The sequence below is a fragment of the Xiphophorus hellerii genome, chromosome 4 (assembly GCF_003331165.1).
Source record: "Xiphophorus hellerii strain 12219 chromosome 4, Xiphophorus_hellerii-4.1, whole genome shotgun sequence".
Classification (NCBI taxonomy): Eukaryota; Metazoa; Chordata; class Actinopteri; order Cyprinodontiformes; family Poeciliidae; genus Xiphophorus; species Xiphophorus hellerii.
Genome location: NC_045675.1, coordinates 2,670,116 through 2,696,252, shown reverse-complemented (window position 1 = coordinate 2,696,252; position 26,137 = coordinate 2,670,116). Strand labels below are relative to the sequence as shown.

The window sequence follows — 26,137 nt, the reverse complement described above, 5'->3', positions numbered from 1 at the left end:
AATAAATTCCCATCAGAAATTTCAGCTTTTGAATACAAACTGAATACAAATTTATTCATGCAGCTCCTGGTCAAAAACATAAAGTTTTCTGTCTAACATCTTTGACTTTAAGCCAAAGAAAGCTCATATTTTTAAATGAAACCGTAAAATGTCCAGCATCGCTGGTCTGCATTTAGTAAAAGCTTCAGAGATTTACCCGATCGACAGAGAGGCAGCTAAACGGAAACATACAATGAAAGAAACGGTAAAATAAAAGTCATGTTTGCGTTAATATTGCTTTATAGTGTATATTTCAGTTTTATTCATTATACAGACGGGAAAACTTCGTGTTTACATATATTTTTACAACTGTAAATGAAAAACCTTATGAACAGAATGAATTGAAAAACAGTTTTTTAAGAAATAAAAATGAGCTCCAGAGGTAGATTACACTTTTGTTGTTGTTTTGCCTCCTGAATTTGTCTTATTAGCAAAGCAGAAACAGCTTCTTCATAGAAACGTTCACACAGAAGTTACAGTCAACTGGTTTCCGTCATTTCTCCGTTCCTGAAAGGAAACTGAACCGAATGTCTGCAATGACTTTTTTATTTTACTGCTGATGAGCAGGAATCATATAGGTTGATTTTAGTCTTTTATTTGTTGTAGATGCAAAGCATTTTTGTAAATAAAATGTTTTCTTATGATTGTTGTCTCTGATTTGCTGGTGGGAGTTATGCTGCAGGTCCAAAATCTCAAATTTACAACACAAGAACATTAACACATGTTGGATTTTCTGAAAAAATATTTACATTGGCACTCAATATCTGTTTTTGCTATTTCAGTAACATAATAATGCAGAGAAAGAAACACTTAGCACTGTTTTAAGACGCTACAGATCTATAAAACAAGGCCCAACGTTACACCCCAATTTAAGATAATTAATTAATTATCTGATTAAAACTGCAGCTAATCAGTGCCACACAATAAAAATACTGTATAATTAAATATATATCTCATGTAAAACATCACATAGCTCAACTAATTCAATGCAACACAGAAAATATTACTGCATAAAATAATATCACAAATAAGCAAAATACAGTATGAACACCGTTACATAAGTGACGTAGAAATAATGTGTTAAGATTCATACAAAAATACACTGTGTACCAGAAAAACATAAACAAATTTTAATTTGTAGTAAATCTCTTCAATAATACACTTTTTTTTAAACAGAACTGTTCCAGAATGAGTCGCGCTGCTGCTGCAGCCAGCGCGGCGCTGCTGCTGCAGCATCCAGCACTGCGCTGCTGCTGCAGCCAGGTCGGAGCTGGCCCCAACAAGCCACGCTCACATTTCACTAAAGGGTTGTTTCCTGTTTTGTCGCCTTTCTTGAACATGTAAAAAAATGAAGCAATGATGGAAACTCTTAAGGCCACAATGAGAAAAAGTTTTAACTGCAGGTTCCTCTGGTTAGACTGTAAAAATCAGAATAAATGGATTCAGTCTTTTAGACAATCATTCTCTCAATGAGGAATGTTTGAGATGAAATCTGTTGGAAAAAGGAAGTCAAGTTGAGAATCAGTGAAATCTTTGGTAAAAGATGCAATAAATGAATCTGTTTGCTTTCATAAAGAACCTTACTAAGGTGCAATGAAAGTTATTTTCTTAAGAAACTCCCAGGTCACTTTCCTGATTCTTAAAGAGAAAACTCAGTTATATTGAGAGGTTATTAACAGTCAATATCTGACATCATCATGAACGTTGAATGTTTACAACAAGAATTTTTCTGTCAATAATTCCTTAAAATTGATTAACTGGTAGATTATTTCACTTAAAATGTGGGGGAAATATTTTGTTCTAAGTGAAATAAAGATATTTAGTTTCTCCATTTATGCAGCTGCAGATTTCAATCTGGATTTTTTGGTGTTTTGCATCTTCTTGGATCCTTGTTTTTTCACCCCCAGCAGCTTAACTGTTTGAATTGAACTTTTCCATCAGTTTTATGCTGCAAAGAAAATAAAAATCAAGTACACTCAATTGTGATTGTTAACCTGAAGTTAAAACGTCTCACCTCGTCAAATTAAAAGACATTTTATAACTGCTGGCACCAGCCAGGACAAAGTGCAGCTGAGCCTGTGTGGGATTACCAAAAAACTGCAATAAAATCTAATTTCTGCAAAAGTTCATTTTTTTTAAAGTAATGGCAGCTCAATTCTTTATAATCATTCCACAAATATATCAATAGAAGCCCGAAGAGGACGAGTGGAAGTCATCTGGGTCTCGTTAGCCTTTTTAAAAGTGAGATCAGTTTGCAAACTAACATCCATCAGAGTGGAACAAAGTGCATTTCTGCCATATTAAAGTATCTCCAGCCTCATGAATGTCAGCAGAAACCTTTTCCATAAATCTTAAATCTGTTGTTTGGTTTGAATTAGCCAAAAAATGCTGAATTGTAAAAACTGTCTAAAACGTCCAGACTTATCCTTATTTACTGCTGCAACTTCTACAAATATTTGCTGCAAAAAAAGTGAGAAAAAAACAAACATCTGTAATGTGTCACAGGAAGGAAACTCAGTGAAATTAATTGCAGCTGAATCTAAAAGTGGATAACGAGACAAATACTGTACAGAACGGAAACTAAGAGGTTGCTGTGGAAAAACACTAGTGAGAAAAAGGTTGTTTTCAGTCACAACCGTCCTGCTCTTTGGTTTTTGTTTAAGGTGGGCGTCGCGTCGCACCCACCTAAAGTGCTTTAAATAGTCTCTTAAATAACCATGGCGTTCGTTCTCTGCATTCAGAATGTGTCAGATTTCCAGGGCCGGTCCAAGACTTTTCAGGGTCCTAAGCAGATTTTTCTTTTGGGAAGGGCCCGTACCTACATGTCAACATCAGATGATTCTTTACTCCTGTGCTGCTAACATTAGCATCATTTGTAATTAGCTTACATCATACCGGTGTCACTATGGCTGTTGATTTGAACCTTACAGGAGCAGCAAACTAAAAAATTACATGGACTTTGAAGTGCATAGTTGTACACTGCAAAACACAAAATCTTACCAAGTAATTTTTGTCTAGTTTCTGTGCAAATATCTTAGTACACTTGGAATAAAACAAAACTAACTTTTCAGCAAGTGAATAATTCTTTAATATTGATGAAAAAGTTTGAGTACCACTGGCAGATTATTTTACTTTTTTCCCATTTTACAAATGAAACAATCAGCCAATGGAACAAGTAGTTTTTCATCGATATTAAGGCATAATTGACTTAAAACAATCTCCGATATGTTGCCAAAAAGTTAGTTTTGTTTTATTTCAAGTGTTCTAAGATATTTGCACTAGAAACTAAATCAAAAATACTTGGTAAGATGTTTTTGTTTTTGCAGTGTATTTAGGTGCGTCTTAAATTTTAACTATTTAAAAGAAACTCCAGCTGACAAACACTAAATTTACAGCAAACAAGTTGACAAACTTAACTTTATATTTCCCCAACAGAGGCAGCAGAAAACAGGACGATATTAACCAAAACTATTTTTTTCCCACATGTAATAAAATTTAGTTTGTATAATTTTAAATATATATATATTTAATGATGCTATCTTGGTGCTCTTGGCAGCCCCTGGTGGTGTGCGGGCCCCAATCAGCCCTCAACTCGCATTGCTTTGGACCGGCCCTGCAGATTTCAGACTAAAACCTGAAAAGTTCCCGTTTCCTGCTCCAGTGATGCATCTCAGCTCATCAGGTCTTCAGTTTTAAAGTTCACACATGAAATATGACGCATCAGTCTGCGCATGGCGCTCGCAGCCTCACACCGCCTCGTCTATTTCTGCAGGACTTTTCGTCCCTCTGTTGCTGCAGAGCCTCTGGAGCGGCCGCAGCAGCTCGTCCTCTCTGGGTCGGTACGGAACCACGTAGCTGTCCTCCTCCAGCAGGATGCGGTTCAGCGTGCGCTCGTAGTTGATGTGGCGCCGCACCATCAGGACGTACTGCTTCCCCGGCTGCAGGTCGGGGCAGTCGCACAGGTTCGGGACCCACAGGAACTCGCGGTGCTCCAGCCGGAAGCGGTTTCGGTACGTGTGGATGATCTGGACGTCGTAGCGCGTCTCCTCGCCCCGGTACAGTTTCCCCAGAACTCTGCCACGAAACACTGCCACAGAAATAAACAAGAAACGGCGACTTCTATTGGATAGTTCCGTTCATACAGAGTGGGGTTGTGTGGAGTAGCTGCCTCAGTCAGTATCTTACCGAAAGAGAACAGCTGATGGATGTCAGTTAGAGGAGCTTTTAGCATCTAAATAAACTGAGGACTTATTTTTAATTTCGGTGCTTAAACACGGAACTGAACTTGGAAAGAAATCTTTTCACTTTTCTGTTCCATTAACCAAATGAAGCTGTTGCCTCTAAATGTTTTTAAGGCTTTACTTACTGAAGGAATCATCTGTCTGATGTTTTTACTGAGAAATGTTTTAAATAATTCATAAACTCCAAACCAAAAGTCCTTACCAAAGTCCTTTTTGCAATACTGTCTCTGGCGTTCCCTTCGTCCTTTAACTCTCTGACATTTTCCACAATTCTCTAAAGAATAAACCAAGAAGAAGTAAAGTTAGAAAGTCAGAAGGCCATAAGGAACGTTGATAAAAATATCTTCAGGGCTGTTTGCCTGAACATTCATAAACTAACATGTCTACAATGAAAGGTTACATCAGTATTTCCTCTCTTTAAATGCATTTGAGTGTTTGATGTGGGATGTTGTTTATAAAGTTACACAGTAAAAATCAACAGCTATAATTTGGCTTATTTAGTCTGTAATAAGGACAAAATGGGGATTCATTTTTCAAAGTCATATTTTTACCAAGTTATTCATTAATTTATAAGTGTTGCCGTATCAAACTAAATATTTAATTAGCAAACTAAATATTTGCTAATTAATATTTAAAACTGGAAGACAGAAAACAATGTTTTGTTTTCAGACAAATATATTTAGCTAGCAAGCTACATATCCAGCTTTAAGCAAAATCTTTTGCTTCAAATAAATATTTATCTTGCTAACAAAATATTTAATAGAAGCTAGACATTTAGCTTGATAGCCAAATATTTTTTTGGATATGTGGCTTGCTAGCTACATATTTTTGTTTGGAGCTGAATATTTAGTTTGCTGGCTAAACATTTAGCTTCTGACTAAAAGTTTAGCTAACAAACTAAATATTTAGTTAACCTAATTTAGTTGGTTTGCAAACTACAAACAAGCTAAAAATAAAAATAACTATTTGGTTTGTAGCTAACTATTTAGTAAATAAATTTTGACTAAATTTTGACTTTGGAGAATAATATTTAGTTTGAAGCTGACATTTAAAATAAATCCTCTGGTTAAAATGATGTTTTCTTCTCTTATGACAGGCTGAATAACCCAAATATTGTTCATTTTTGACTGTGTAGCTTCACACTGTGTAGCCCGTGTTTGAGCTTCATAGGAGTTTCTGCAGAACTCCATAAAGTCTGAGCAACATTTTGAAGAGTTGCTGTGGAAGCGGTGCTCGTACTTCCGGGTGGAGCCTGAGGAAGGAGGTTTCTGTGGCTTTCCTCGCGCTCCAGGCGGCTGATTGGCTGCTGAGGACGCTGCGGGTGGCGGCCGGGAGCCGGGTGACGGTGAGGATTTAGATCATTTAAAACTGGAAGACAGAAAACAAACAGTTTTGTGTGAACTACAGACTGCAGATCTTCTTAAAGTTTGTCACAGTGCAATGACAGACTAATACTAATGGAATTTATTGGAATTTTAGTTAACAAAGGAGCAAAAATGTCTTATACTTTATATAGGTTTTTATTCTTCCATTTGGATCTCAGCTGCTTCTAAAAACAATGAAAGCACTTAAAAAAAACACCCAACTTTTTTCTATCCATTGGTTTTTGGAAAATGAATCGATTCAAAAACCTCCGAGTCCAGAAATGTAACTTCACAAATCAGCAGGCACTGCCCCGTTACCTAGCAACCTCAACGAAGATCAGCCCGTTACCTAGCAACCCAAGCAGAACATCAGCACTTTGGTCAGCTGGTTTTACTGCTGCATGCGCTGTACAATGGCTGCTGGAAAAGACAAGTGTTTTGTTGTTGACACCAATCTTCCCATGAAAAATGTTACAAATTTTATATTTTCCTTCCACTTTGTTAGTATGTTTTTTTTTTTTTTTGGTCTTTCACAAGAAACCCCAATATAACGCATTAAAGTCTGAAGTTCTGTAGGACAAATAGGAATACTTTTGTTTTTGTGTCGCTGTGAACCATTCTGCACAGATATAAATGGTTAATACAGAAAGAACACATAATAAATAAAAGTAATTAATCTGTGGAGAATTCATAAAATATATGGACTGTCCTGAAATAACATGTTTTAAGGAGCAGCAGCAGAGGGAATTTATCCAACTGGCAGGTTTTATGACAGCGGCGTCACAAGCTAATATGGCCGGACACGTTTTGAAAACAGAGTTTAACTGCAGATGTTTTTAAGCAAGAAATAAAGAACAAAAGAAAAGTATTACTGAAGAAGACATGGGCATTTCAGAAACATTAAAAATCAAAAGCTGTTAGTGTTGATTGTTTTTAGGGATTCGCAGAGCTTTCTCAACTCAGAGTTATACTTTAGGACGACTGCACCATCCAACATCATAAATCCGCCTCCAGTCTCACCTTTTTCTACGTTTTCTGGCAACATTTTGAGATGGGTTCAGTTTGGCTGGGATCCACCAGCTGAAAAGGATTTTCCAAGAAGCTACTTAGATTCATGGCCTCATCGGATGGATAGAAAGTCTTTGGATTGGGAGCAGATTTCCATGTGGTTCAGGAACATTAGGGAGGTGAACAGTGTTTGTAATCCACACTTAGTGCAGATAAAGCAGCTGTGTTCCTCTGAATCAGGGAGGTCAGCGTGCCGATCAGCAGCGGGGTAAAGGTGAATCACCACAGATGTTTTCACTCACTGAACCCAAATGGGCTAGCTCTAATTTGTGCAGTTACAATAATTGGAACCAATTTAATCTTGGCTCTGTGGTTTCCTCTCAGAAAGATCAACCTGCAGCTCCGGAGCCAAAAGTTGCTCTGTGGACATCAAAGAATGGCTCTTACAGAGGGATGTATTAGTCAAAATTCACATTTTGCAAGTTTTTATACTTCAATTTGGGTCTCAACTGCCTCTAAAAACAACACAAGCGCTTAAAAAAACAAACACCCACTCGATGTTTGACTATAAGTTGATGCTCTGTGGTGTCTGAAAAATGAGCCGATTGAAAAACATCCAAAATTTAATTTCAGAAATCAGCAGGCGCTGTCCCCGTTACCTAGCAACCCCAGCAAAGATTAATCCGTTACCTAGCAACCCAAGTGAAGCTCTAGCCCATTTGGTCAGTTGGTTTTACTGCTGTATGCGCTGTACAATGGCTGCTGGAAAAGAAAAGTGTTTTTCTGTGGAACTTAACCACAAATTATTTGCGTAAAATTTGCCAATTCATAGCTTTTTACATAGGGCATTGCTGAAGTATCATGAAATGTAGCCTGGGAAGTTTGGTGCAATGCTACTGGGCACTGGCGTTTGCAAAGCCGCCAATCCAGGAGCGGCATTCATGTTCCTTAGTGCTGATTGGATGTAACCCTAACAGCCAGTGGAAATAAGGCAGATTTCTGGATGTTAGCTTCTGTTGTAGCGCTACAACAGTTTCCGTGGTCCGTGTTAATGCACATTCAGGTACATTTGGTCTTTTAACTGTTATATTTTGCCATTTCAAGTGTTGCTAGTGGTGGCCTCGAAAATCTGTGGATTTTATCTATCTGCTGGCAGCTTTGGTCCTTAGCCCATGTAAAAATACATTGTTGTGCTTTTAGATATGGATAAAGAAAATGGCTGAAAACAGATGGATAATTATACAAGCGTACAACTTTGAAAAGCAGAAATGGAGCCTCCTGCACAACCAACAAGAATGCAGCAAGTGGTTTCTAGATGGCAGGTCAAGAACAAAACACTTGTCTTTTCCAGCAGCCATTGTTCAGAACATACATTGGTAAAACCAACTGACCAAACATGCTGGAGTTCAGCTTGGGTTGCTAGCTAATGGGCTAGGTTTCACTGTGGGGTTGCTAGTTAAGGGGCAGTACATACTGATTTGTGATAGAACGTTTTTGAAACATCTCATTTTCCAGACACCAAAAACCAGTCAGATGGTTTGTTTAAGCAGCTGGGTTGTGTTTTGAAGCAGTAAAGGCCCAAATTGAAGTATAAAGACATGCAAAACCTGACTTTTGCATAGTAGGTCAGCTTTAAATTACATTTCTGCACATTTCTTTAGAAAATACCTTTTTAATAACTCTAAAATACTTCTTTACTTTGTAAATTTGCCCTCACTGTATCGTATCTTATTCTTATTTTTCAGTTTTTTATACATTTTTTCTACTTTAGTGAGAGCATGCATGTCTTTATCTTAACTCACACCAGTGGGGTTTCCGGGCGGTGTTGGGCGGTGCTCTGGAGGTCGTGGCAGAGGTCGTGGTTGGAGTGGTGGGTTGGCCTCTGGGGAAGTAGCTGGCTGTGTGGTGAGCCTGTCGCAGAGGGCTCCTCCTGCCGTGGTGCAGGGCGTACCGGTCCGGTGGAAGCCAGTACTCGTACTCGATTCCTGGGTTTCTGTCTGTCGCCAGAACCTGGACACAAGAAAACAGAAGAAAAAAAAACAATCAACAAATCAGTTACTAATTAGTTAATATAATAGTTAACCACTAACCAACAACTAACCAATAACTTTTTCTTAAGAGCGTAGATCTTTGGTAGTGTTTACATTGGTGTTTCTGGTTTCGTATAATGGATTGAAATGGATTCGAATTAAAGGGTTTAATTATGTAACTTTTATAAAAAATATATTTTTACATATTTGTTAAAACTGTCACTATGTTGTGACAGTATGAGACAAATAATCTGTGAAAAGACTGAGCGAAGATAAAGAAATACATCGCTCCTGACCAGAAACAACCAATCAGAGCCAGCAGGAGGATCTTAGCGCTGTTAATCAACCTGTGAACATGCTGCTAAATGTGCTATTGCCAGAAAAACAACCTACCATTACAAGAAAACTGGTTATGCGCCATCATCTGTGGCTACGCTAACTAGCCTGAGCAGAAACGACAGGCTGTGCTGACGAGGAAAAGCTGTATCATGAGCAGCACGCACACAGAAATGATTGACAGCAGTAAGACCCACCTCCAAGCTCTGATTGGTTATTTCTGTTTAGCACTGGGGGAAGGTAGAGTTAGATTTTTTCAGAGATTATTTGTCTCATACCAAACTGTTACTACAGTGACAGTTTTAACAAATATGTAAAAAAAAATATTTTTCTTAAAAGTTACTGCGGCTTTAATGTTGTTCGCATTTGTATGATTTTTTTCCTCCAAAGCAATTCCAGTAATGGTTTCCATAGAGGACAGCGGTGCATGGAAATGGCTTTCTCTCTTCAAATCATCTGCAAACAAATGTCTTAATATCAACTGTATAGTTTATAAATGCTGGTATAGCTGACCTCCGTCTTGTGTTTATTAAAACCACAACAAATGGGAGAAACTGACAGTTTTGAGCTAAACTGGTGTGTTAAATGGCACAAAAAACCAGCAGGGAGATGAGAGAAGAAGGAAGCTCAGCGTTTTCATTGTTCTAGTCTGAATTAAGCAGACTAAACTTTACGCTAACTTTGGAGTTTTAAACCTGCTGCTCACCACAGATTCTCCTTAATTCCCATAAGCCTGCTGTAATCCCCCGGATAAAATCAGCTCTTTGTTCTGGTGGCGCTTTATGGGACCTGATACTTCAGCAGATGATGCTAACCAACCAACCAATCAGTGAAACCAAACAGCAAACCAATAATTATGACAGTAATTGTTTTTAATCTGAATATGCCAACTTCAAGGACCAAGCAGTTTTTTTGTGATGTTGTAAATTTGTTCCTGGTGTACAGAGTCTTATTGTATTTATATTTTAGCTTCGTGTGAATCGGCATGCTTCCATTTTTTCTGTTACTTCACTGCTGATAATCCTGAACTTCCCCACAAAGGGACAACAAGGGCTATTTTTTTCTTACATTGTATTTTCTGTTCTATTGTTAGCAAGAATATAGAGCTGTTTCATTCAGAATTAAGTAAATTACCTAAGAAATAAATACTGTTATTAATAATAATAGTTATAGTTACATTTAATCCTTTAACTGTTTGTGTTCTGTAGTTTGGTTTAACAGTGTTTTTATTTTCACACCAAATACCTTTGCTGAGGTAGATAAGATCGGCTTCACTTATCAGTGAATCTAAATATCACTGATCTCCTAAAATTAAGGAAATTGGTACCGATAAATCAGTGCATCCCTGATTTTTATGTTTACTAATGCCTTGCTTAGTGAAACAGCTCTAACCATCAGATGCAGGTCTTCCTGGGTCGGTCCTGGCACCTCGAAGCTCTCCCAGGTGTCTGCAGAGCGCCGGTACAGCAGCTTGGTCCCAGCTACGCTGTACTCACCGGGAACGCTGATCTTCCAGTTTCCGTTGATCACAAACTGGGATCGACCGTTCTGCAGGGCTGTGCGATCAATAACAGTGAATGGAGTTACTGAGTATTCGTACAAACCGATTCAAATGCTTCTGATGATGGATTTTTCAGGCTAAACTGTTAAAGATTTCAGGGTGACAGAGGAGCAAATGATCCTGTGGTTATTTAAGGTGGTTTCCATAGCAGCAGATGAAAACAGGCACCTCCACCTGCTCTGCATCCCTACCAAACCACAGCATGTGCCATTCTGGGTCTGTTTTATTTGCGTCGCCAACGCAGCGATGAGAATAGATAACCTTAGCGATTAAGTTACTCGGAAAGAAGAAGCCTGGTGCAGAAAGCAGACGGACAGTGAGCCGCTCGCCGGTCTCTGGGGAACAGATGTAATAATAAGTTTTAAAGCGCGTGAAGGGAGCAGAGATATCTCTTACCCAGATAATTCCTGCTGTTGTCGGTGACTCGGATGTGAGTGGCTCCAGCCGGGATCATCGTCACTTCGTTGTATCCAAACGGCCCGCCTGGCAAATCAAAGCACAAGCTTTAGTAATCCACAAAAACTGAAGCAGAAGCAATACTTCATTATGATGATAAGCTTTATCATTTTAACAAGATACTGATCCTGTTTGTGCTTCCCAGCTCTGGAAGTTAAACGCTTCTGTGAAACATTTAACTTTGACTTGTAAAAGTCAAATTATTTTTGCCGTTGAAGCTTCGCAAACATCATGTGTGACTAAATCTTACCAGTTATATGTTTACAGACAAACAGTCATTTCTATACTGTTGACACTTCTATATGCCTAAAACCAAATTTTTATGCACCTTCATATTAATATTTGGTTTAACTGTTTATTAATTGCTTTAGTAAATTTAGGACATCCACTGGCAGCTTCTCAAATCCCTGTTTGCTTCTGGAATAGAGAAGAAATTATTTTTCTATAGTTGCAAACTGATGAATGATCTAAACATTAACCAGATTTAATAAACTTGAGGCTGTTGGGACAAATGTGAAGTTAATAAAAGCATACCAGCAGACAATGGTGTTTGTAGAAACTTGGCTACAGAATGAAAGTTGGAGTATTTTTGCCTCTGACTTCACAAACGCATCAACATGACTCAGTTAGGCAAAGACAGTCACTTCTATGCAGATGACACCGTTCTAAATATCCCCAAAAACCTAAAACTTATGCAGCTTCTAGATGCAAAACCCTGCAGGTTCTTATCACTGCAACTTCAAAAAGAAAAATAATCCTAATATTGTAATAAGTTAATACATAATCATCACACAATGTCATCATTTTGACAATGATTTCTCTCGGTTTACAAGGCGCTACAACATTTACAGCGTTCAGCTTGTAAAAGATAACACTCCAATCACTCATCAGTATTTGCCTGAAGCTGTTATTATTTCCTGTACAAAGCTTGTTGCAGATGGATACAAGGGAAGAAAAACATTTAGTTTTCTCCACTGCATGCAGTCAGACCCTATATTATCTATGAACCTGCAGGTGCCAGTGGAGGTAAAAATGTTTTGGTGGCAATAAGCCAGAACTGCTGGGAGATTTTTCTGCTCCTCCTCCCTGAAATCTTAACCACAGTCATTTTAAATCTGCCATTAGCTGGAGCCCTTCTGGGAAAGCAGCCAATCACCTTTGTGTTGCAAAGCTGTTTCCATGGTTAATATTCACTCAGTCGGGTAATAACACTCTGCTAAATAAGCCTGAATGACTAATAGCTGTTGGGTGTGAAAGGAAGACTAGAAGCAGGAATTATCCTCACACCGGCTTTCTGAAACCACTTCACCGAATTCCTGAGACAGAAAGGCATGATGGCGAGTGGTAAGAAGGCGTGTGTGTGCAGGCGTGTGTGTGTGTGTGTGTGTGTGTGTGTGTGTGTGTCCTACCTGCCTCCAGCCCGCTGCTCTGGTACACACTCTTGTGGAGCAGACAGGTGGTGTTGTGCCCTCCACACACCATGCAGGCATCTTCCCGCTGCGTCGAACCCAAGATGGAGTCGCAGCCGGGCTTCTGCAGGACACACAAATGGGAAACCTTTTTATCACTGCAAAAACACAAAGTCTTGTCTAGTTTTTACTGTAAATGTTTTAGTACACTTGAGGGGAGACTAAACTAACTTACAAAAATAACTTTTTAGTGAGAGAGGAGCTTGTTTTAAGGCAACAATTCCTTAATATATCAGCCACTGTAAATACTTTTTGATCAAAATTAAGGAATTTTAGTCGTAAAACAAACTAAGTTTACTTGTTAAGTTTATCATATTTCAAATGTACAAAGATATTTCCACTAAAAGATAGACCAATGTCTTGTTATAAGTGAAAACTAGCACTTTTTAAATCAATATTAAGGAATTACTGACTTAAAACAAACTCGTATATCTTGCTGAAAATTTCTTACAAGTTGGTTTTGTCTTATTTCAAGTGTATTAAGATATTTGTAGAAGAAACTAGACAAAAAATTCTTGGTGAGATTTTGTGTTTTTGTAGTGTATACTAGCTTGTTTTAAGTCAATGATTCTTAAATATTAATAAAAATTAGTAGTTACACCGGCAGATTTGATCACTTACAACACGGGAAAATGTCTTGTTATGAGTGAAAATAATCTACTAGTGGAACTCGTACTTTTAAATCAATATTCAATAGTTATTAGTGAAAACAAGCTCGTATATCTTGCTGAAAAGTTACTTGAAAGTTAGTTTAGTCTTATTTTAAGTGCACTATATGTTTACACTAGAAACTACAGCAGATATTTGGTAGGATGTTGTGTTTTTACAGTGCACTCAGCTTTGATTCTGCCAAGTAATCCTCCCCTCAGGCTCGGTTTATTTGCCTCTCTGATATTGTATTTCCTCGTCTCCAGCTAACATTTGGGGGAAAACAGCGTCTCTGGGGCTCATAGGGGAACAAGCGTTTGGAGAGGTTGTTTTTTAAAACATAAAAAATGTCAAAGCTAAAGACAAAGAGGATGAGCTGGATGGTTTATAGCCTGTGGAGCATCCTGCAGCAGGAGCGAAGATTGCTTTCCCTGTTCGCCTTCATCTCTGTTAATCAAAGGGGAGGTTCGCAGGCCAGAGAGCAACAATCTAGAGAACCTGTAATCATCCTCAGAAAGCCGCTTTGAAGATGTCTCACACAGACAACAGGAAATGAGCTCCTTGTGACATAGTAGCAGAGTAGCAGACTGGGCCTCAGTAAAACAGCGACCAAACCAGAAAATAACTCATCTAAGAGGTGAGCATACGTTCATTATCTGGGCTGATAAAGCTAAAAGTGTGGAATAAACTCTTTGAATTGAGAAGAAAACTGTTTTGCTTGTTAAGTTTATCAAGCAAAACTTGATAAACTTAACTGACCAATATACTGTATATTGGACAGTATATCCAATATACGATGCTCCTCTAAATGCCTCCAGGTGCGGTTCTGGGATCCTTTCTGTTTACTTTCAAGACTGCAGAGTTTAGACGCAATTAGAAATCCTGCTACTTTCAGACATACTTTACATCTTCTCTCATTACGACCACAAACAACGTATGTTGTCTGGGATTGTATGTGATCGATCAACACAATGTAGTTCCCAACTGCAAGTCTATATTTTGGAGAACAAGTGTTGTGCAGGTTTCTGCTAATATGCTAACTAATTTTTTGATTAGCACTTTAGTGTTTTTGTTAACTTTATAAAAGGCTTAGTGCATTTGGCTTCCCCTAAATCAGATTTTCTAGATAAATTCAAAAGTGCTTATTTATTATTTAACAAATAATAAACAATTTATTTAATTTTCCTTTGGTATCGATGTTTGCTAATGTTTCTGATTAGCAAACATTAGGGTTAGGGTTAGCGTGACTAGCTTTTCAGTTAGCGTTGCCTCCGCTGTGTCAAACTTTCAGCGTGTATCTCTACCAGCTTTGAACTTCTAGAGACTGAAAATGAGCTCAATAAAACACATTATTTTCATGTTTTTAATCGCAAAATATATGATTTTCACAAAACAAAATCTCAATAAAATACACTGAAGTTTGTCCTTGTTGGAGGACGTAAGGTGACATTTTTTCGGCTGCCCTGCTGAGGATGAGCTGCAGCCTTTCTGAAGCAGCCATGTGTTCTTCAGGCTGATCTCACGTTTTGACCTGTGCTCCTCAACCCCAGCTGCAGGCTGCATCTGCTTCCCGTTTCAGCCTCTGCTGCTCTGACCTCTCCCTGCCCGACACCACGGCCCATAAATCCGCTTATTTACACCAAACACCATAGAGAGCATACCCAGAAACACACACGTCGACATATGTAAACACAGAGACTCCATAATCCCGGCGCTCAGCTGTGTGACCCCTCTGCTAGCAGACGTCTCTCCTGAGTATTACATATTGTGCAGCAGATGCGTGTTCATCTCCAGGCTCCTCCATCTGTGTGAGAACAACCTGCTGCAGACTCAGCTGAGCTGTAATGCTTCCTGAAGGCTGCAGTCCACACTGATGAGTGAACTCTGGCCCGAACGCTCAGCGTGGGACTCGCTTCTCCTGAGAGCTCCGGCCAGAGCGGTCAGCATCAGTTATACCTTTTCAGCAGCGAAGGCCAGCGTTTCCCAAACTTAACCTGCATTTAACTCCAGAAGGAGAAGAGCTGTTTGTTTTTCACTCAGGTGAGTCACAGATGGAGCCTTTCCAGATCAGACAAAGGCATGAAACGCTGAGAAAAATCAAATAAAACTGAATGTAGCTGATGGTTTTCTGAACCGGTCAAGTTGCAGTTTATTTCTAAAGCGAACAATCTGAGTTATAAAATCAATAAATATTTAAATAAAACCTAAAGCAAAGAATAAACTGATGCTAAAATAAAACACACTGCAAAAGCACAGAACCTTATCAAGCAATTTGGGTCTAGTTTCTAGTACAAATATCTTAATATACTTTAAATATGACAAAAGTAATTTACAAGTAACTTTTCAGCAAAATATGGGCCCCAAATATCCCAAAATATTGATTAACAAAGTGTTAGTTCAAGCTCTTATTTCTTGCTGAAAAGTTACTTCTAAGTTAGTTTTGTCTTATCCAGTGTCTGATATTTGCATTAGAAACTAGAAGAAAAAAAAAAGGCAATATTTTGTGTTTTTGCAGTGCAGAGCTTCAGGACAAAAGCAAAGATTCTCTGTCCAGTGCAGATGGTTTATGCATATGGAAACTTTTTATTTTTATTCTGGGTAAAATTATAAATACTATTATCCTACAACAGAAAATGTTAAGTAAAAAACAAAATAATTTTGTTTTTATTCAAAGATTTTTACAGGAAAGCTGCATTTGCTGCACCTAAATAATTTAATTTAATAAAAACCTGGCCAAATGTAAAAAGCATTTTAGAACAATGTGACCCAAATCCTTTTATAATTTTTTTTTTAAATAGGAAACATGCAAGATCCTTTTTCCTATAAAAAAGCAAACAAAAATATTTTACTTTTTATGCTTGATTTTATTTTTATTTTTATTTTCTTAGCCCAGAGCACTTTTGACTGGTTTATGTGATGTTTATTTTGATAAATAACGTGTGAAACTTTCCACACTGATGATGCGTTTTAAACTGTGACTAACACACACATCCAGGTGTTGTTGTCATTTACCAGACAGCGTCCGTTGACACACACAGCTCCGGCCTCCGGGTCGCAGGCCGTACCGTCCAGAACGTGACCAAAGTTGTAGTAGAAGTTGTGTCCCAGCGCCAGGCAGCTGAGATCACAGGGGCTGGAGCCTGGCGGGGAAAAGCTGCAGTCAGTAAATCATTCGTCTTTATGGAACAAGACATGATAAAAGGAAACAGGACTGGGGGGAGAGAGACACATAAAATGCAGGAAATAGGAATGAGAAGTGGGGAAGATCTGGAAGAAACTGGCAGACATGGTAGAAAATCATAATAACACCTGCAGCAGGAGACACCTGTGAGCTTTCAAGATTTCTCAGCTGCAATAAAAGGCAGCAAAACGCAAAACTATGTTTCACAAATCTGAAGTCAGTGCTGAGGCATCATCTTATCGCTGATTGATGGTATCAGACAGAACGGTTTGTGCTAAATTTAATTTGTAGTTGTAAATCAAGTTGGTAAAGTGGGACTAAACGGTTGTGAAATGAAGGATTGTACATGTAGAAATTATTCATATGCGCATTGGAAATTTAAAAAAGATGTTTATATCTGCAGAAACAGTTCAGTTTTGTTCAACTTGGGAAAACCTGAATCCTACGGAGGCTCTGAAGTGCAAACCACTTCAACAAATCATTAAACAAAACCACAAATTTAAAAACACATTGATGAAAAAGTACTAGTTCCACACTGAAAAGGGGAAACAGGTGTTACATCTTAAAAATATTTAGTTAATTTTGTAACTCAATTCAAAAATTGAGTTACAAATTTTGTAATTTGTTAATTTTTGATTACATGTAAAAAATTAACTCAATTTTTCCAGTGCAATGTCACATTATTTCACTTAAGACATTTTTTTCATAAGTGAAATAATCTGTATATGAAACAAATACTTTTCATCAATATTAAGAAATTTTTAACTTCAAACAAGATTTGATTTCTTGCTGAAAAGTTACTTTTAATTTAGTTTTGTCTTATTTCAAGTGTACTAAGACATTTCCACTTGGCATTAGACCAAAAATATTCTGTAAGATTTTGCATTTTTGCAGTGTATAACATCAATCTTTATGCTTTCAACTGATTGGACAGTAACAAATCTAAGGGACCAATCAGAAGACAGTTTAAGTTGCTGTATTCTAGTTTTAGGTTGCAGAAGTTATAGAATTTCGATGGAAACCAAGATGGCTGCTCAGGTCGTTATTTTTCTGCTGACCTCCGTGAAACGTTGTCCATCTGAAGGAGTTTCCGGACACCAACGGCCGGTCATTGAACGCAGCACACTGCATGTCTCTGAAGTCCTCTGAGCCAGGAGGGCACCCCTGCACAAACACAGACATGCAACATCATCTTCAGAATTAACCTGCAGACAAGAAAAATATATTTTATAAAACGCTGAGGTCATATTTAGAGGATGTGGATGAACTTCTGATTACAGCTGGTTAAAAGTTTCCTCGTGTTTTAATGTTTCAGTTTAGTTTCTAGATGAGCAATAATGATTTTAGACTAAAGTAGAGAAATAAAACACATCTGACTGATTGATTGTGTGAAAAATTCCTGAAAGGTTCATAAGTTTTACATCTAAGTACGACAGAGAAGAAAAAATATGACTTCTGATTTTAAACATAAAACATAACCGGAGACAAAAATCCATCCGTCCTGACCTTCATCTGACCTTTGGCCAGTTTTGTGTTTAATCTTCTGACTCTTCTGAGTCTTGATGTGTTTTTTCTGTAATATCAGAGAAAAACTCTCTGAGTTGTTTCAACTCATCTGTTAGTTTTTCCTTATCAGGATCGGCTGTCCGAACACACACACACCCCCACACACACACCTCCACCGCGGCCTCCTCAGACAACTAAAACACGTCTGACTGTCTGATTGTGTGAAATCTCAGTGCAGTGAAAACTCGGGCTGATGCAGCAGTGAAACTTCACACCCTGAAAAACCTCTCAGACACGCCCATGAGACCAATTTGTAAAGCAAACATCGGCCATTGTTGTAAAACGGACAGTGTTTCTCTGCAGTGACCTTGATGTTGCAGATCTTGTACTGTCTGGGATCTCCAGCACACGGTCCGCCCACCGGGTTCCTGCACACAAAAACTACTTATTAACAAAAATATTGCACTTTTGGTTACATGTTTTTGCACAAACTTATTTTTGGATAATGAGATTTTAGTCTGATCAGTTCTGTTGGGTTCAGTTAGGTTGCTAGGTAACGGCCTGGGCTTGTGGGAGTTGCTAGGTAACGGACAGTACCTGCTGATATGTGACGTTACATTCTGGAGGTTTTTGAAACAGTTCATTTTCCAGACACAAAAATTCAAATTCAAATTCAAAAATACTTTGTTGATCCCAAAGTGAAATTAAATGAAAACCTTCAACTTATTACCCAAAACCAGATGGGTGTTTTTTAAGCACTTGGGCTGTTTTTAGAAGTACAGACCGAAAAGCAAGCATAAATGTGCAAAATGCGAATTTTGCATAACAGGTTCCTCTTAAAGCATGGCAGTGGGTCCATCATGCTGTGGAACTGCTTTCCAGAGATAGAAAAAGAAGAAGACTAAATTTAAATATCCTAAAAGTTCATCCTAAACTAACATCTGATGAAAGATTCTAATCTCACTAAGTAAATGTTGAGGTTTTTTTGTTACTAAATACAGAAAAACAAAACTTTTCCACCTCAAGATGGCCAGAGTCAAAGACAATAATAATTTATATTTACTAAAAACGCCAACAGAAAATTCCCTGAAGACCAGATGACAGATCATTACCTGGTGATGCAGGTGCGAGTTCGCACCGAGGCTCCGCCCCCACAGCTGCGGGAGCAAACAGACCAGCTGCTCCACGCCGCCCACTCGTTCCTGAAATGCAGCTGCCGTCGGGCGCGCGGCGGACGCCCCGACGAGGCGTCACTGGATGGACCCCACTCCGAACCCCAAGAGGCCTGAAGCAGTCAGAGAGCCCAAACACAACACTGACGGTAAATAAAGCATGAGACAAATGTTGAAACATTTACGCTATTTAGTCTGAATCGACAATTTAGAGAAAAGGTGAGTCAGTTCTGCCCAATATTGATATTTTACTACATTAAAATATCTTCAACAAAATCATCCAGCATGTTGTTAGTTGTCTACTTTCTCTCAGATTATCATCAGGTTTGCAGAATATATTTTACACATTATAATATAAAATGCCATTCAACTATGATGGCATATTAAGGAACAGATAGTTAGAAAAAAGAAAAAAAAGATGAGGAGTAAATTTCCACTAAAAAATTCAGACAAATTTGGAAATTAATCTCAGAGTTTCTAAAAAAAAAAAAAAAAAAAATTTATAAGCTTAAAAAGTAAAGAAAAAATTGCTAGAAAAAAACTCACATTTTGAAATGAATCTCAAACATTTTCCAGAAAAAAACTTGGACATTTCATAAGTCAAAAATGATCGATTATTGAAAGAAAGTCTCAAAAATTTCTAGCAAATTTTTGACTCTTCAGACTCAAAGGCTTCTGAGGTTTTTCTATAAAATTTCTCAAATAGAATATTTGACGCTTCACATCCAACTAACTTAAGAATTATCCTCCTTATCTGGAGGAGCTGCAGATATTTTCAGCTCAGGTGGAGGAAAGTATTGACATGTTACAAAGTTGGCATTTATGGAAGACAATCGTTGTCAAAAGTCAACAACAGCTACATTTTCATGTCTTACTTCCTGCTTTCTGTTCTGCTCACAGCTGCAGTCACTCAGCAGCATCAATCTGCAGAGACATCCTGCATGTTTAAAGCTGTCATGACGCAAATAGCTATTGTCATCAGCCTGTAATGACTGCTCAGAAAACACCAGGCACAGATTGATGGGATGTCATTCTGTCAAAGAGAAATAGTATGGATGGAGCTCCAACAAAGCCTTCTTTATATTTCTCCAGGAATCTGACGGGAATATAAATCTATTCAAATGGTGGATGGGACTAAAAATAACAAAGCGGCCCTGTGAGGCTGATGGATCAGGATCAGCAGAGCAAAACAATAAAAGTGATTAGAGAAATCTCTGTGGTTCTCCTCAAACACATTCCAGAGTTTGTGCCCTGGAGGAGGAGTGAAACTGGCAGCCGTCCCACCAGATCCTCACACAGGAGCTGCGCTACGAGCGCACACGTTTAACTCTTTGCTCACTGCGTGAGCAAAGACTGCTGCAGGAGGAGCTGGAGTCAAAAGAGGAATCCAAACAATGAAAACCAGGCCAGGAATCAACAAAACCAGCAGGGTGCAAACTGATAAAAAGGCTATGCAGTTCATCCAAACCTCTAATTCCCTCCACACCAGTGAAAAGTAGCAAACAGTTTATAAACTCCTGCAGACCCCAACTATAAAAGTGTATGTTGCACTGAATGCTGGGTAAATCCATTTAAAGACGCCCTTTGATGAACTAAATAAAAAGTATGTTGTTTCCTGAAAGAGGAAATGCCAAAAATAATGCAAAGTACAACAGCATTTCAGCACAAAGTGCAAAACTCGACAGTAGCTCCGTTTCCATGACCATAAAACTGAACAAACTGGAATTATGAAATTGAAATTATGAATGAAATCTACATTTTGATTCACTTAATGGAAATGCCACTTTTGGAAAAAAAGAAAAGAAGTCAGGATTTTTGATCAAAGGTTTTTGCATCAGGATGAGGCGGTTTTCTACAACTGGATGTTACTACTGGCAGAAATGAAGAAGAAGACAACATCAAGTGATAGGAGGATGATGTTATTTAACAACTTATCATGTGAACAAACATATTCACGTGATTTTAATTGCACTTCTTATTTAAAGCAAACACCATAATTGTGTTTTATCAACATTATCAGAAAATTGCCAAAGTTTTGCACACATTTGTAACAGGATGCAGCTACAGACTGAATCCACTCCAAGTTCGCCCCAGGAAGTTGAATTTTCTCATTTGAAAGGTAGAAACTAAAGCAGGGGTGTCCAAAGTGCGGCCCATGGGCCATTTGTGGCCCTTGAACTGATTTTTTGCAGCCCCAAAATGCCGATGGAGTCTTTTTATTTGTAACCAGGGTAAAGTTATACATGATGTGGTTTTCTTACAGTGGAAAAAGTTAAATACGACAGACTTTTACTGAAAAGCCAACTGGAGATTCTGGATTCCTCCACCACCAAAGTAAAGTACCTGAACTTCAGAAAACCTTAAAACTGTCAGGATCTGTGTTTTTCTGTGTTTAGTTAGAGTTTTCTGTGTCCTTAAGTCTCTTCGTTGTCCTGTCCTCCCCTTGATTGTTCCCAGGTGTGTCTCGTCTCTGTGATTACCCTCCTGTGTATTTAACTCCACCTGTGTTCCTTGTTCCTCGTCGGGTCCTCGTCAATGTCTAGTCTGTTCGTCGTCGGTGTGTCTCTGTGCGAGCTGCCGTGTTACTGGACTTATTTATTATTAAATCATCATAATTCATCTAACCTGGGTCCGCTGCCTCTGCCTCACCACCTCACACCCGCACCGCTTCATGACAGTAGGACCCGACCAGACCGAAAGGTGAGGCTGCTATGATGGACCCAGCTGGAGTGAGGTTACCGCCTAAAGGGCAGAGCGGCCCGTGGCGGAGGTCCGGCAGGGAGGACAGGGAGCTGGCGGAGGCTCTCGCCGACCTGCAGCGGGAACTTTTCCGGGGAACAAGGCTGGTGTTAGCACCCCCCGGATATGGCCCCCGTCGATTCCTTCGTCCGGGAAGCCAGCGACGTGAGCCGCCGGTGGAGCCGGCCCCTCGTCGCCTTCCGGAGCTGTCACCTCCGCTGTCTGCCCGGAGACAGCGACGTGAGCCGCCGGTGAACCCGGCCCCTCGTCGCTTTCCGGATCCCTCACCTCCGCTGTCAGCCCGGAGACGGCGACGTGAGGCGCCGGCAGACCCGGCCCCTCGTCGCTTTCCGGAGCCGCCACCTCCGCTGTCTGCCCGGAGACAGCGACGTGAGCCGCCGGCAGACCCGGCCCCTCGTCGCTTTCCGGAGCCGCCACCTCCACGGTCAGCCCGGAGACAGCGACGTGAGCCGCCGGTGGACCCGGCCCCTCGTCGCCTTCCGGAGCTGTCACCTCCGCTGCCGGTTCCCAGGCTCCGCTCCGGCTCGCCCCCGCAGCCGGTTCCCAGGCTCCGCTGCGGCTCGCCCCCGCAGCCGGTTCCCAGGCTCCGCTGCGGCTCGCCCCCGCAGCCGTTTCCAAGGCTTCGCTGCGGCTCGCCCCCGCAGCCGTTTCCAAGGCTTCGCTGCGGCTCGCCCCCGCAGCCGTTTCCAAGGCTTCGCTGCGGCTCGCCCCCGCAGCCGTTTCCAAGGCTTCGCTGCGGCTCGCCCCCGCAGCCGTTGCCAAGGCTTCGCTGTGGCTCGCCCCCGCAGCCGGTTCCCAGGCTTCGCTGCGGCTCGCCCCCGCAGCCGGTTCCCAGGCTCCGCTCCGGCTCGCCCCTGCAGCCGGCCCCGAGGCTCCGCTCCGGCTCACCTCCAGCCGGCGCACCCGAGGCCGAATCAGCCGGCGTTCCAGCCGGCGCACCCGAGGCCGAATCAGCCGGCGTTCCAGCCGGCGCACCTTCCGAGACTCCCAGTGTTCCTTCCGAGACTCCCAGTGTTCCTTCCGAGACTCCCAGTGTTCCTTCCAAGACTCCCAGTGTTCCTTCCGAGACCCAGACTCCCTGCGTTCCTCCAGAGACTCCCAGTGTTCCTTCCGAGACCCAGACCCCCAGCGTTCCTTCCGAGACTCCCTGCGTTCCGACTCAGACTCCCTGCGTTCCTCCAGAGACTCTCTGCGTTCCGACTCTGACTCCCTGCGTTCCGACTCTGACTCCCTGCGTTCCTCCAGAGACTCTCTGCGTTCCACCCGAGACCGAGACCCTCTGCGTTCCGACCGAGACCCTCTGCGTTCCACCCGAGACCGAGACCCTCTGCGTTCCACCTGAGACCGAGACCCTCTGCGTTCCACCTGAGACCGAGACCCTCTGCGTTCCACCCGAGACCAAGACCCCCAGTGTTCCACCCGAGACCCTGACCTTCTGCGTTCCACCCGAGACCGAGACCCCAGCATTCCACCCGAGACCGAGACCCCCAGCGTTCCACCCGAGACTCAGACCCCCAGCGTTCCGACCGAGACCCCTTGTGCTCCGACCGAGACCCCCTGTGCTCCACCAGAGACCCTACCTCGGGGGGCTCGTCATCGCCGTCTGTGGGCGGCCCCCGGGGCTCATCATCGCCACCTCCAGGGCCGCGGACGGCCGCTGGACCGCCTCCTGGGGTCCCGCCTCCGGGGTTCCCGCCTCCAGCGCCGCGGACGGCCGCCGGACCGCCTCCGTGGTTCCCGCCTCCATGGTTCCCGCCTCCAGCGCCGCGGACGGCCGCCGGACCGCCTCCGTGGTTCCCGCCTCCAGCGCCGCGGACGGCCGCCGGACCGCCTCCGTGGTTCCCGCCTCCAGCGCCGCGGACGGCCGCCGGACCGCCTCCGTGGTTCCCGCCTCCAGCGCCGCGGACGGCTGCCGGACCGCCTCTGTGGTTCCCGCCTCCAGCGCCGCGGACGGCCGCCGGACCGCCTCTGTGGTTCCCGCCTCCAGCGCCGCGGACGACCGCCAGACCACCTCCGTGGTTCCCGCCTCCTTTGCCTCCGCCCACCCTGTGGGTAGTTTTTTGTTGTTTTTGGACTCTTGGCCCTCCCGGTGTTTCCGCCCACAACGGTGGGTTGTTTTGTGTTTTTCTGGACTCTGGCCCGCCGTCCAGCGCCCCTCCACCCACCCTTGTTGTGTTTTTGTTTTGTGGGCGTCTGGTAGCCGCCCTTGAGGGGGGGGTACTGTCAGGATCTGTGTTTTTCTGTGTTTAGTTAGAGTTTTCTGTGTCCTTAAGTCTCTTCGTTGTCCTGTCCTCCCCTTGATTGTTCCCAGGTGTGTCTCGTCTCTGTGATTACCCTCCTGTGTATTTAACTCCACCTGTGTTCCTTGTTCCTCGTCAATGTCTAGTCTGTTCGTCGTCGGTGTGTCTCTGTGCGAGCTGCCGTGTTACTGGACTTATTTATTATTAAATCATCATAATTCATCTAACCTGGGTCCGCTGCCTCTGCCTCACCACCTCACACCCGCACCGCTTCATGACAAAAACATCTTTCAGCTTTAAATGTGACCTGTTATACTTCCTTCGACAGGTCAGGAGATGCATACAGGCTACAAAACATGTTCATTACATTTTTGCACTAAATTATTCTTAGATCATGAGATTTTCTGGTCTTTTTTGAACTCCTTTCAGAATGAGCTGTTTTAGAATAGAATAGAATAGAAGTACTTTATTCATCCCAGCAGGGAAATTACTTCGCAGTTACAGCATAGAGACAAGACACAATAACAACTACCACTGAGTAGTAATTGTGGATAAAATAAAAATAAAAAATAAAATATAAAATGCTATAAATTGTAAAATATAAAATGCTGTTAATATAAAAAGCAACTTAAGAGCAGTCCTTGCAAAGATTCAAAAAATGCAGATATGTATATATAAATATATGTACAGCAAGTGTGCCACAGTGCAGTTGTGTAAAATTGGACTGATTATTGCAGAACAATGATTTAGCTTTTATTGTACAGTGAGATGGCATGTGGCAGGAAGGATTTCCTGTATTTTGCCACTTTAAATTTAAATAAGTTGCTGCTGACCACGCCCCCAATTCAACGTTTACTGTCACACGTAAAAATGGCTGCTAACAGATGCACAATTATACAACCATACTTCTTTGAAAAGCAGAAGTGGAGCCTCCTGCACAACCAACCAGAATGCAGTGAGTGGTTTCTGGATGGTAAGTCGATAACAAAACACTTGTCTTTTCCAGCAGCCATTGAACAGAGGTAAAACCAGCTGACCAAACACGCTGGAGCTTTGCTTTCGTTGCTAGGTAAAGGGCAGAACTCTGCTGGGGTTGCCAGGTAATGGGCTGAACTCTGATGCGGTTGCTAGGTAATGGGCTGAACTCTGCTGGGGTTGCTAGGTAATGGGCAGAACTCTGCTGGGGTTGCTAGGTAATGGGCAGAACTCTGCTGGGGTTGCTAGGTAATGGGCAGAACTCTGCTGGGGTTGCTAGGTAATGGGCTGAACTCTGCTGGGGTTGCTAGGTAATGGGCTGAACTCTGATGCGGTTGCTAGGTAATGGGCTGAACTCTGATGCGGTTGCTAGGTAATGGGCAGAACTCTGCTGGGGTTGCTAGGTAATGGGCAGAACTCTGCTGGGGTTGCTAGGTAATGGGCAGAACTCTGCTGGGGTTGCTAGGTAATGGGCTGAACTCTGCTGGGGTTGCTAGGTAATGGGCTGAACTCTGATGCGGTTGCTAGGTAATGGGCAGAACTCTGCTGGGGTTGCTAGGTAATGGGCAGAACTCTGCTGGGGTTGCTAGGTAATGGGCAGAACTCTGCTGGGGTTGCTAGGTAATGGGCAGAACTCTGTTGCGGTTGCTAGGTAATGGGCAGAACTCTGCTGGGGTTGCTAGCTAACAGGCAGTTGCTGCTGATTTGTGACATGACATTCCTGAGTTTTTTTGAAACGGTTTAATTTCCGGGCACCAAAAAACATGAACTTATTGCTAAAACCGTCTGGGTGTTTTTTTTCTTTTAGAATCAACAGAAACCCAAATGGAAGTAAAAAATAATCCAAAATGTGAAGTTTGCATTGCAGGTCCCCTTTAAGTCATCGTGCTCTACATGTATTAAATCACTAATTTCCACATATCTGTGCAGAACAAAAAGTTACTTCATCTGACCTTTGAAATTAAAGTTACAGGCAGAAGAAAGAAGCAAACTAATTGAGTCTCTTTGACTTTGTGACTCATTCTGCACAAACACACTGAAACCCAACTTGTGCCGCGACTCCCCATAATTTCTTGGCAGGGTCTCTTGAGGTTGCCCTCATTAGTGTTACTCCCGTTCAAATTAGCGTTGATAACAGTTGGAGATGCGGG

General features: G+C 41.6%; 1 protein-coding gene across 2 annotated transcripts in view; it reads right to left on the bottom strand.

Moving 5' to 3' along the window:
• Window positions 1–3,518: 3,518 nt before the first annotated feature.
• adamtsl5 (ADAMTS like 5) overlaps window positions 3,519–26,137 on the bottom strand; it is a 39,894-nt gene continuing 17,275 nt past the window's right edge. For both annotated transcript variants that reach the window (XM_032560896.1, XM_032560895.1), the window contains exons 3-13: window positions 18,952–19,124; window positions 18,207–18,267; window positions 17,392–17,497; window positions 16,165–16,292; window positions 12,445–12,568; window positions 10,976–11,062; window positions 10,411–10,574; window positions 8,455–8,662; window positions 5,520–5,648; window positions 4,483–4,554; window positions 3,519–4,126 (exon numbers count right to left, since the gene is read on the bottom strand). In XM_032560896.1, the coding sequence (XP_032416787.1) occupies window positions 3,786–4,126; window positions 4,483–4,554; window positions 5,520–5,648; window positions 8,455–8,662; window positions 10,411–10,574; window positions 10,976–11,062; window positions 12,445–12,568; window positions 16,165–16,292; window positions 17,392–17,497; window positions 18,207–18,267; window positions 18,952–19,124 (1,593 nt within the window). In that variant the 3' untranslated portion in view covers window positions 3,519–3,785. The remainder of the gene's footprint in view (window positions 4,127–4,482; window positions 4,555–5,519; window positions 5,649–8,454; window positions 8,663–10,410; window positions 10,575–10,975; window positions 11,063–12,444; window positions 12,569–16,164; window positions 16,293–17,391; window positions 17,498–18,206; window positions 18,268–18,951; window positions 19,125–26,137) is intronic.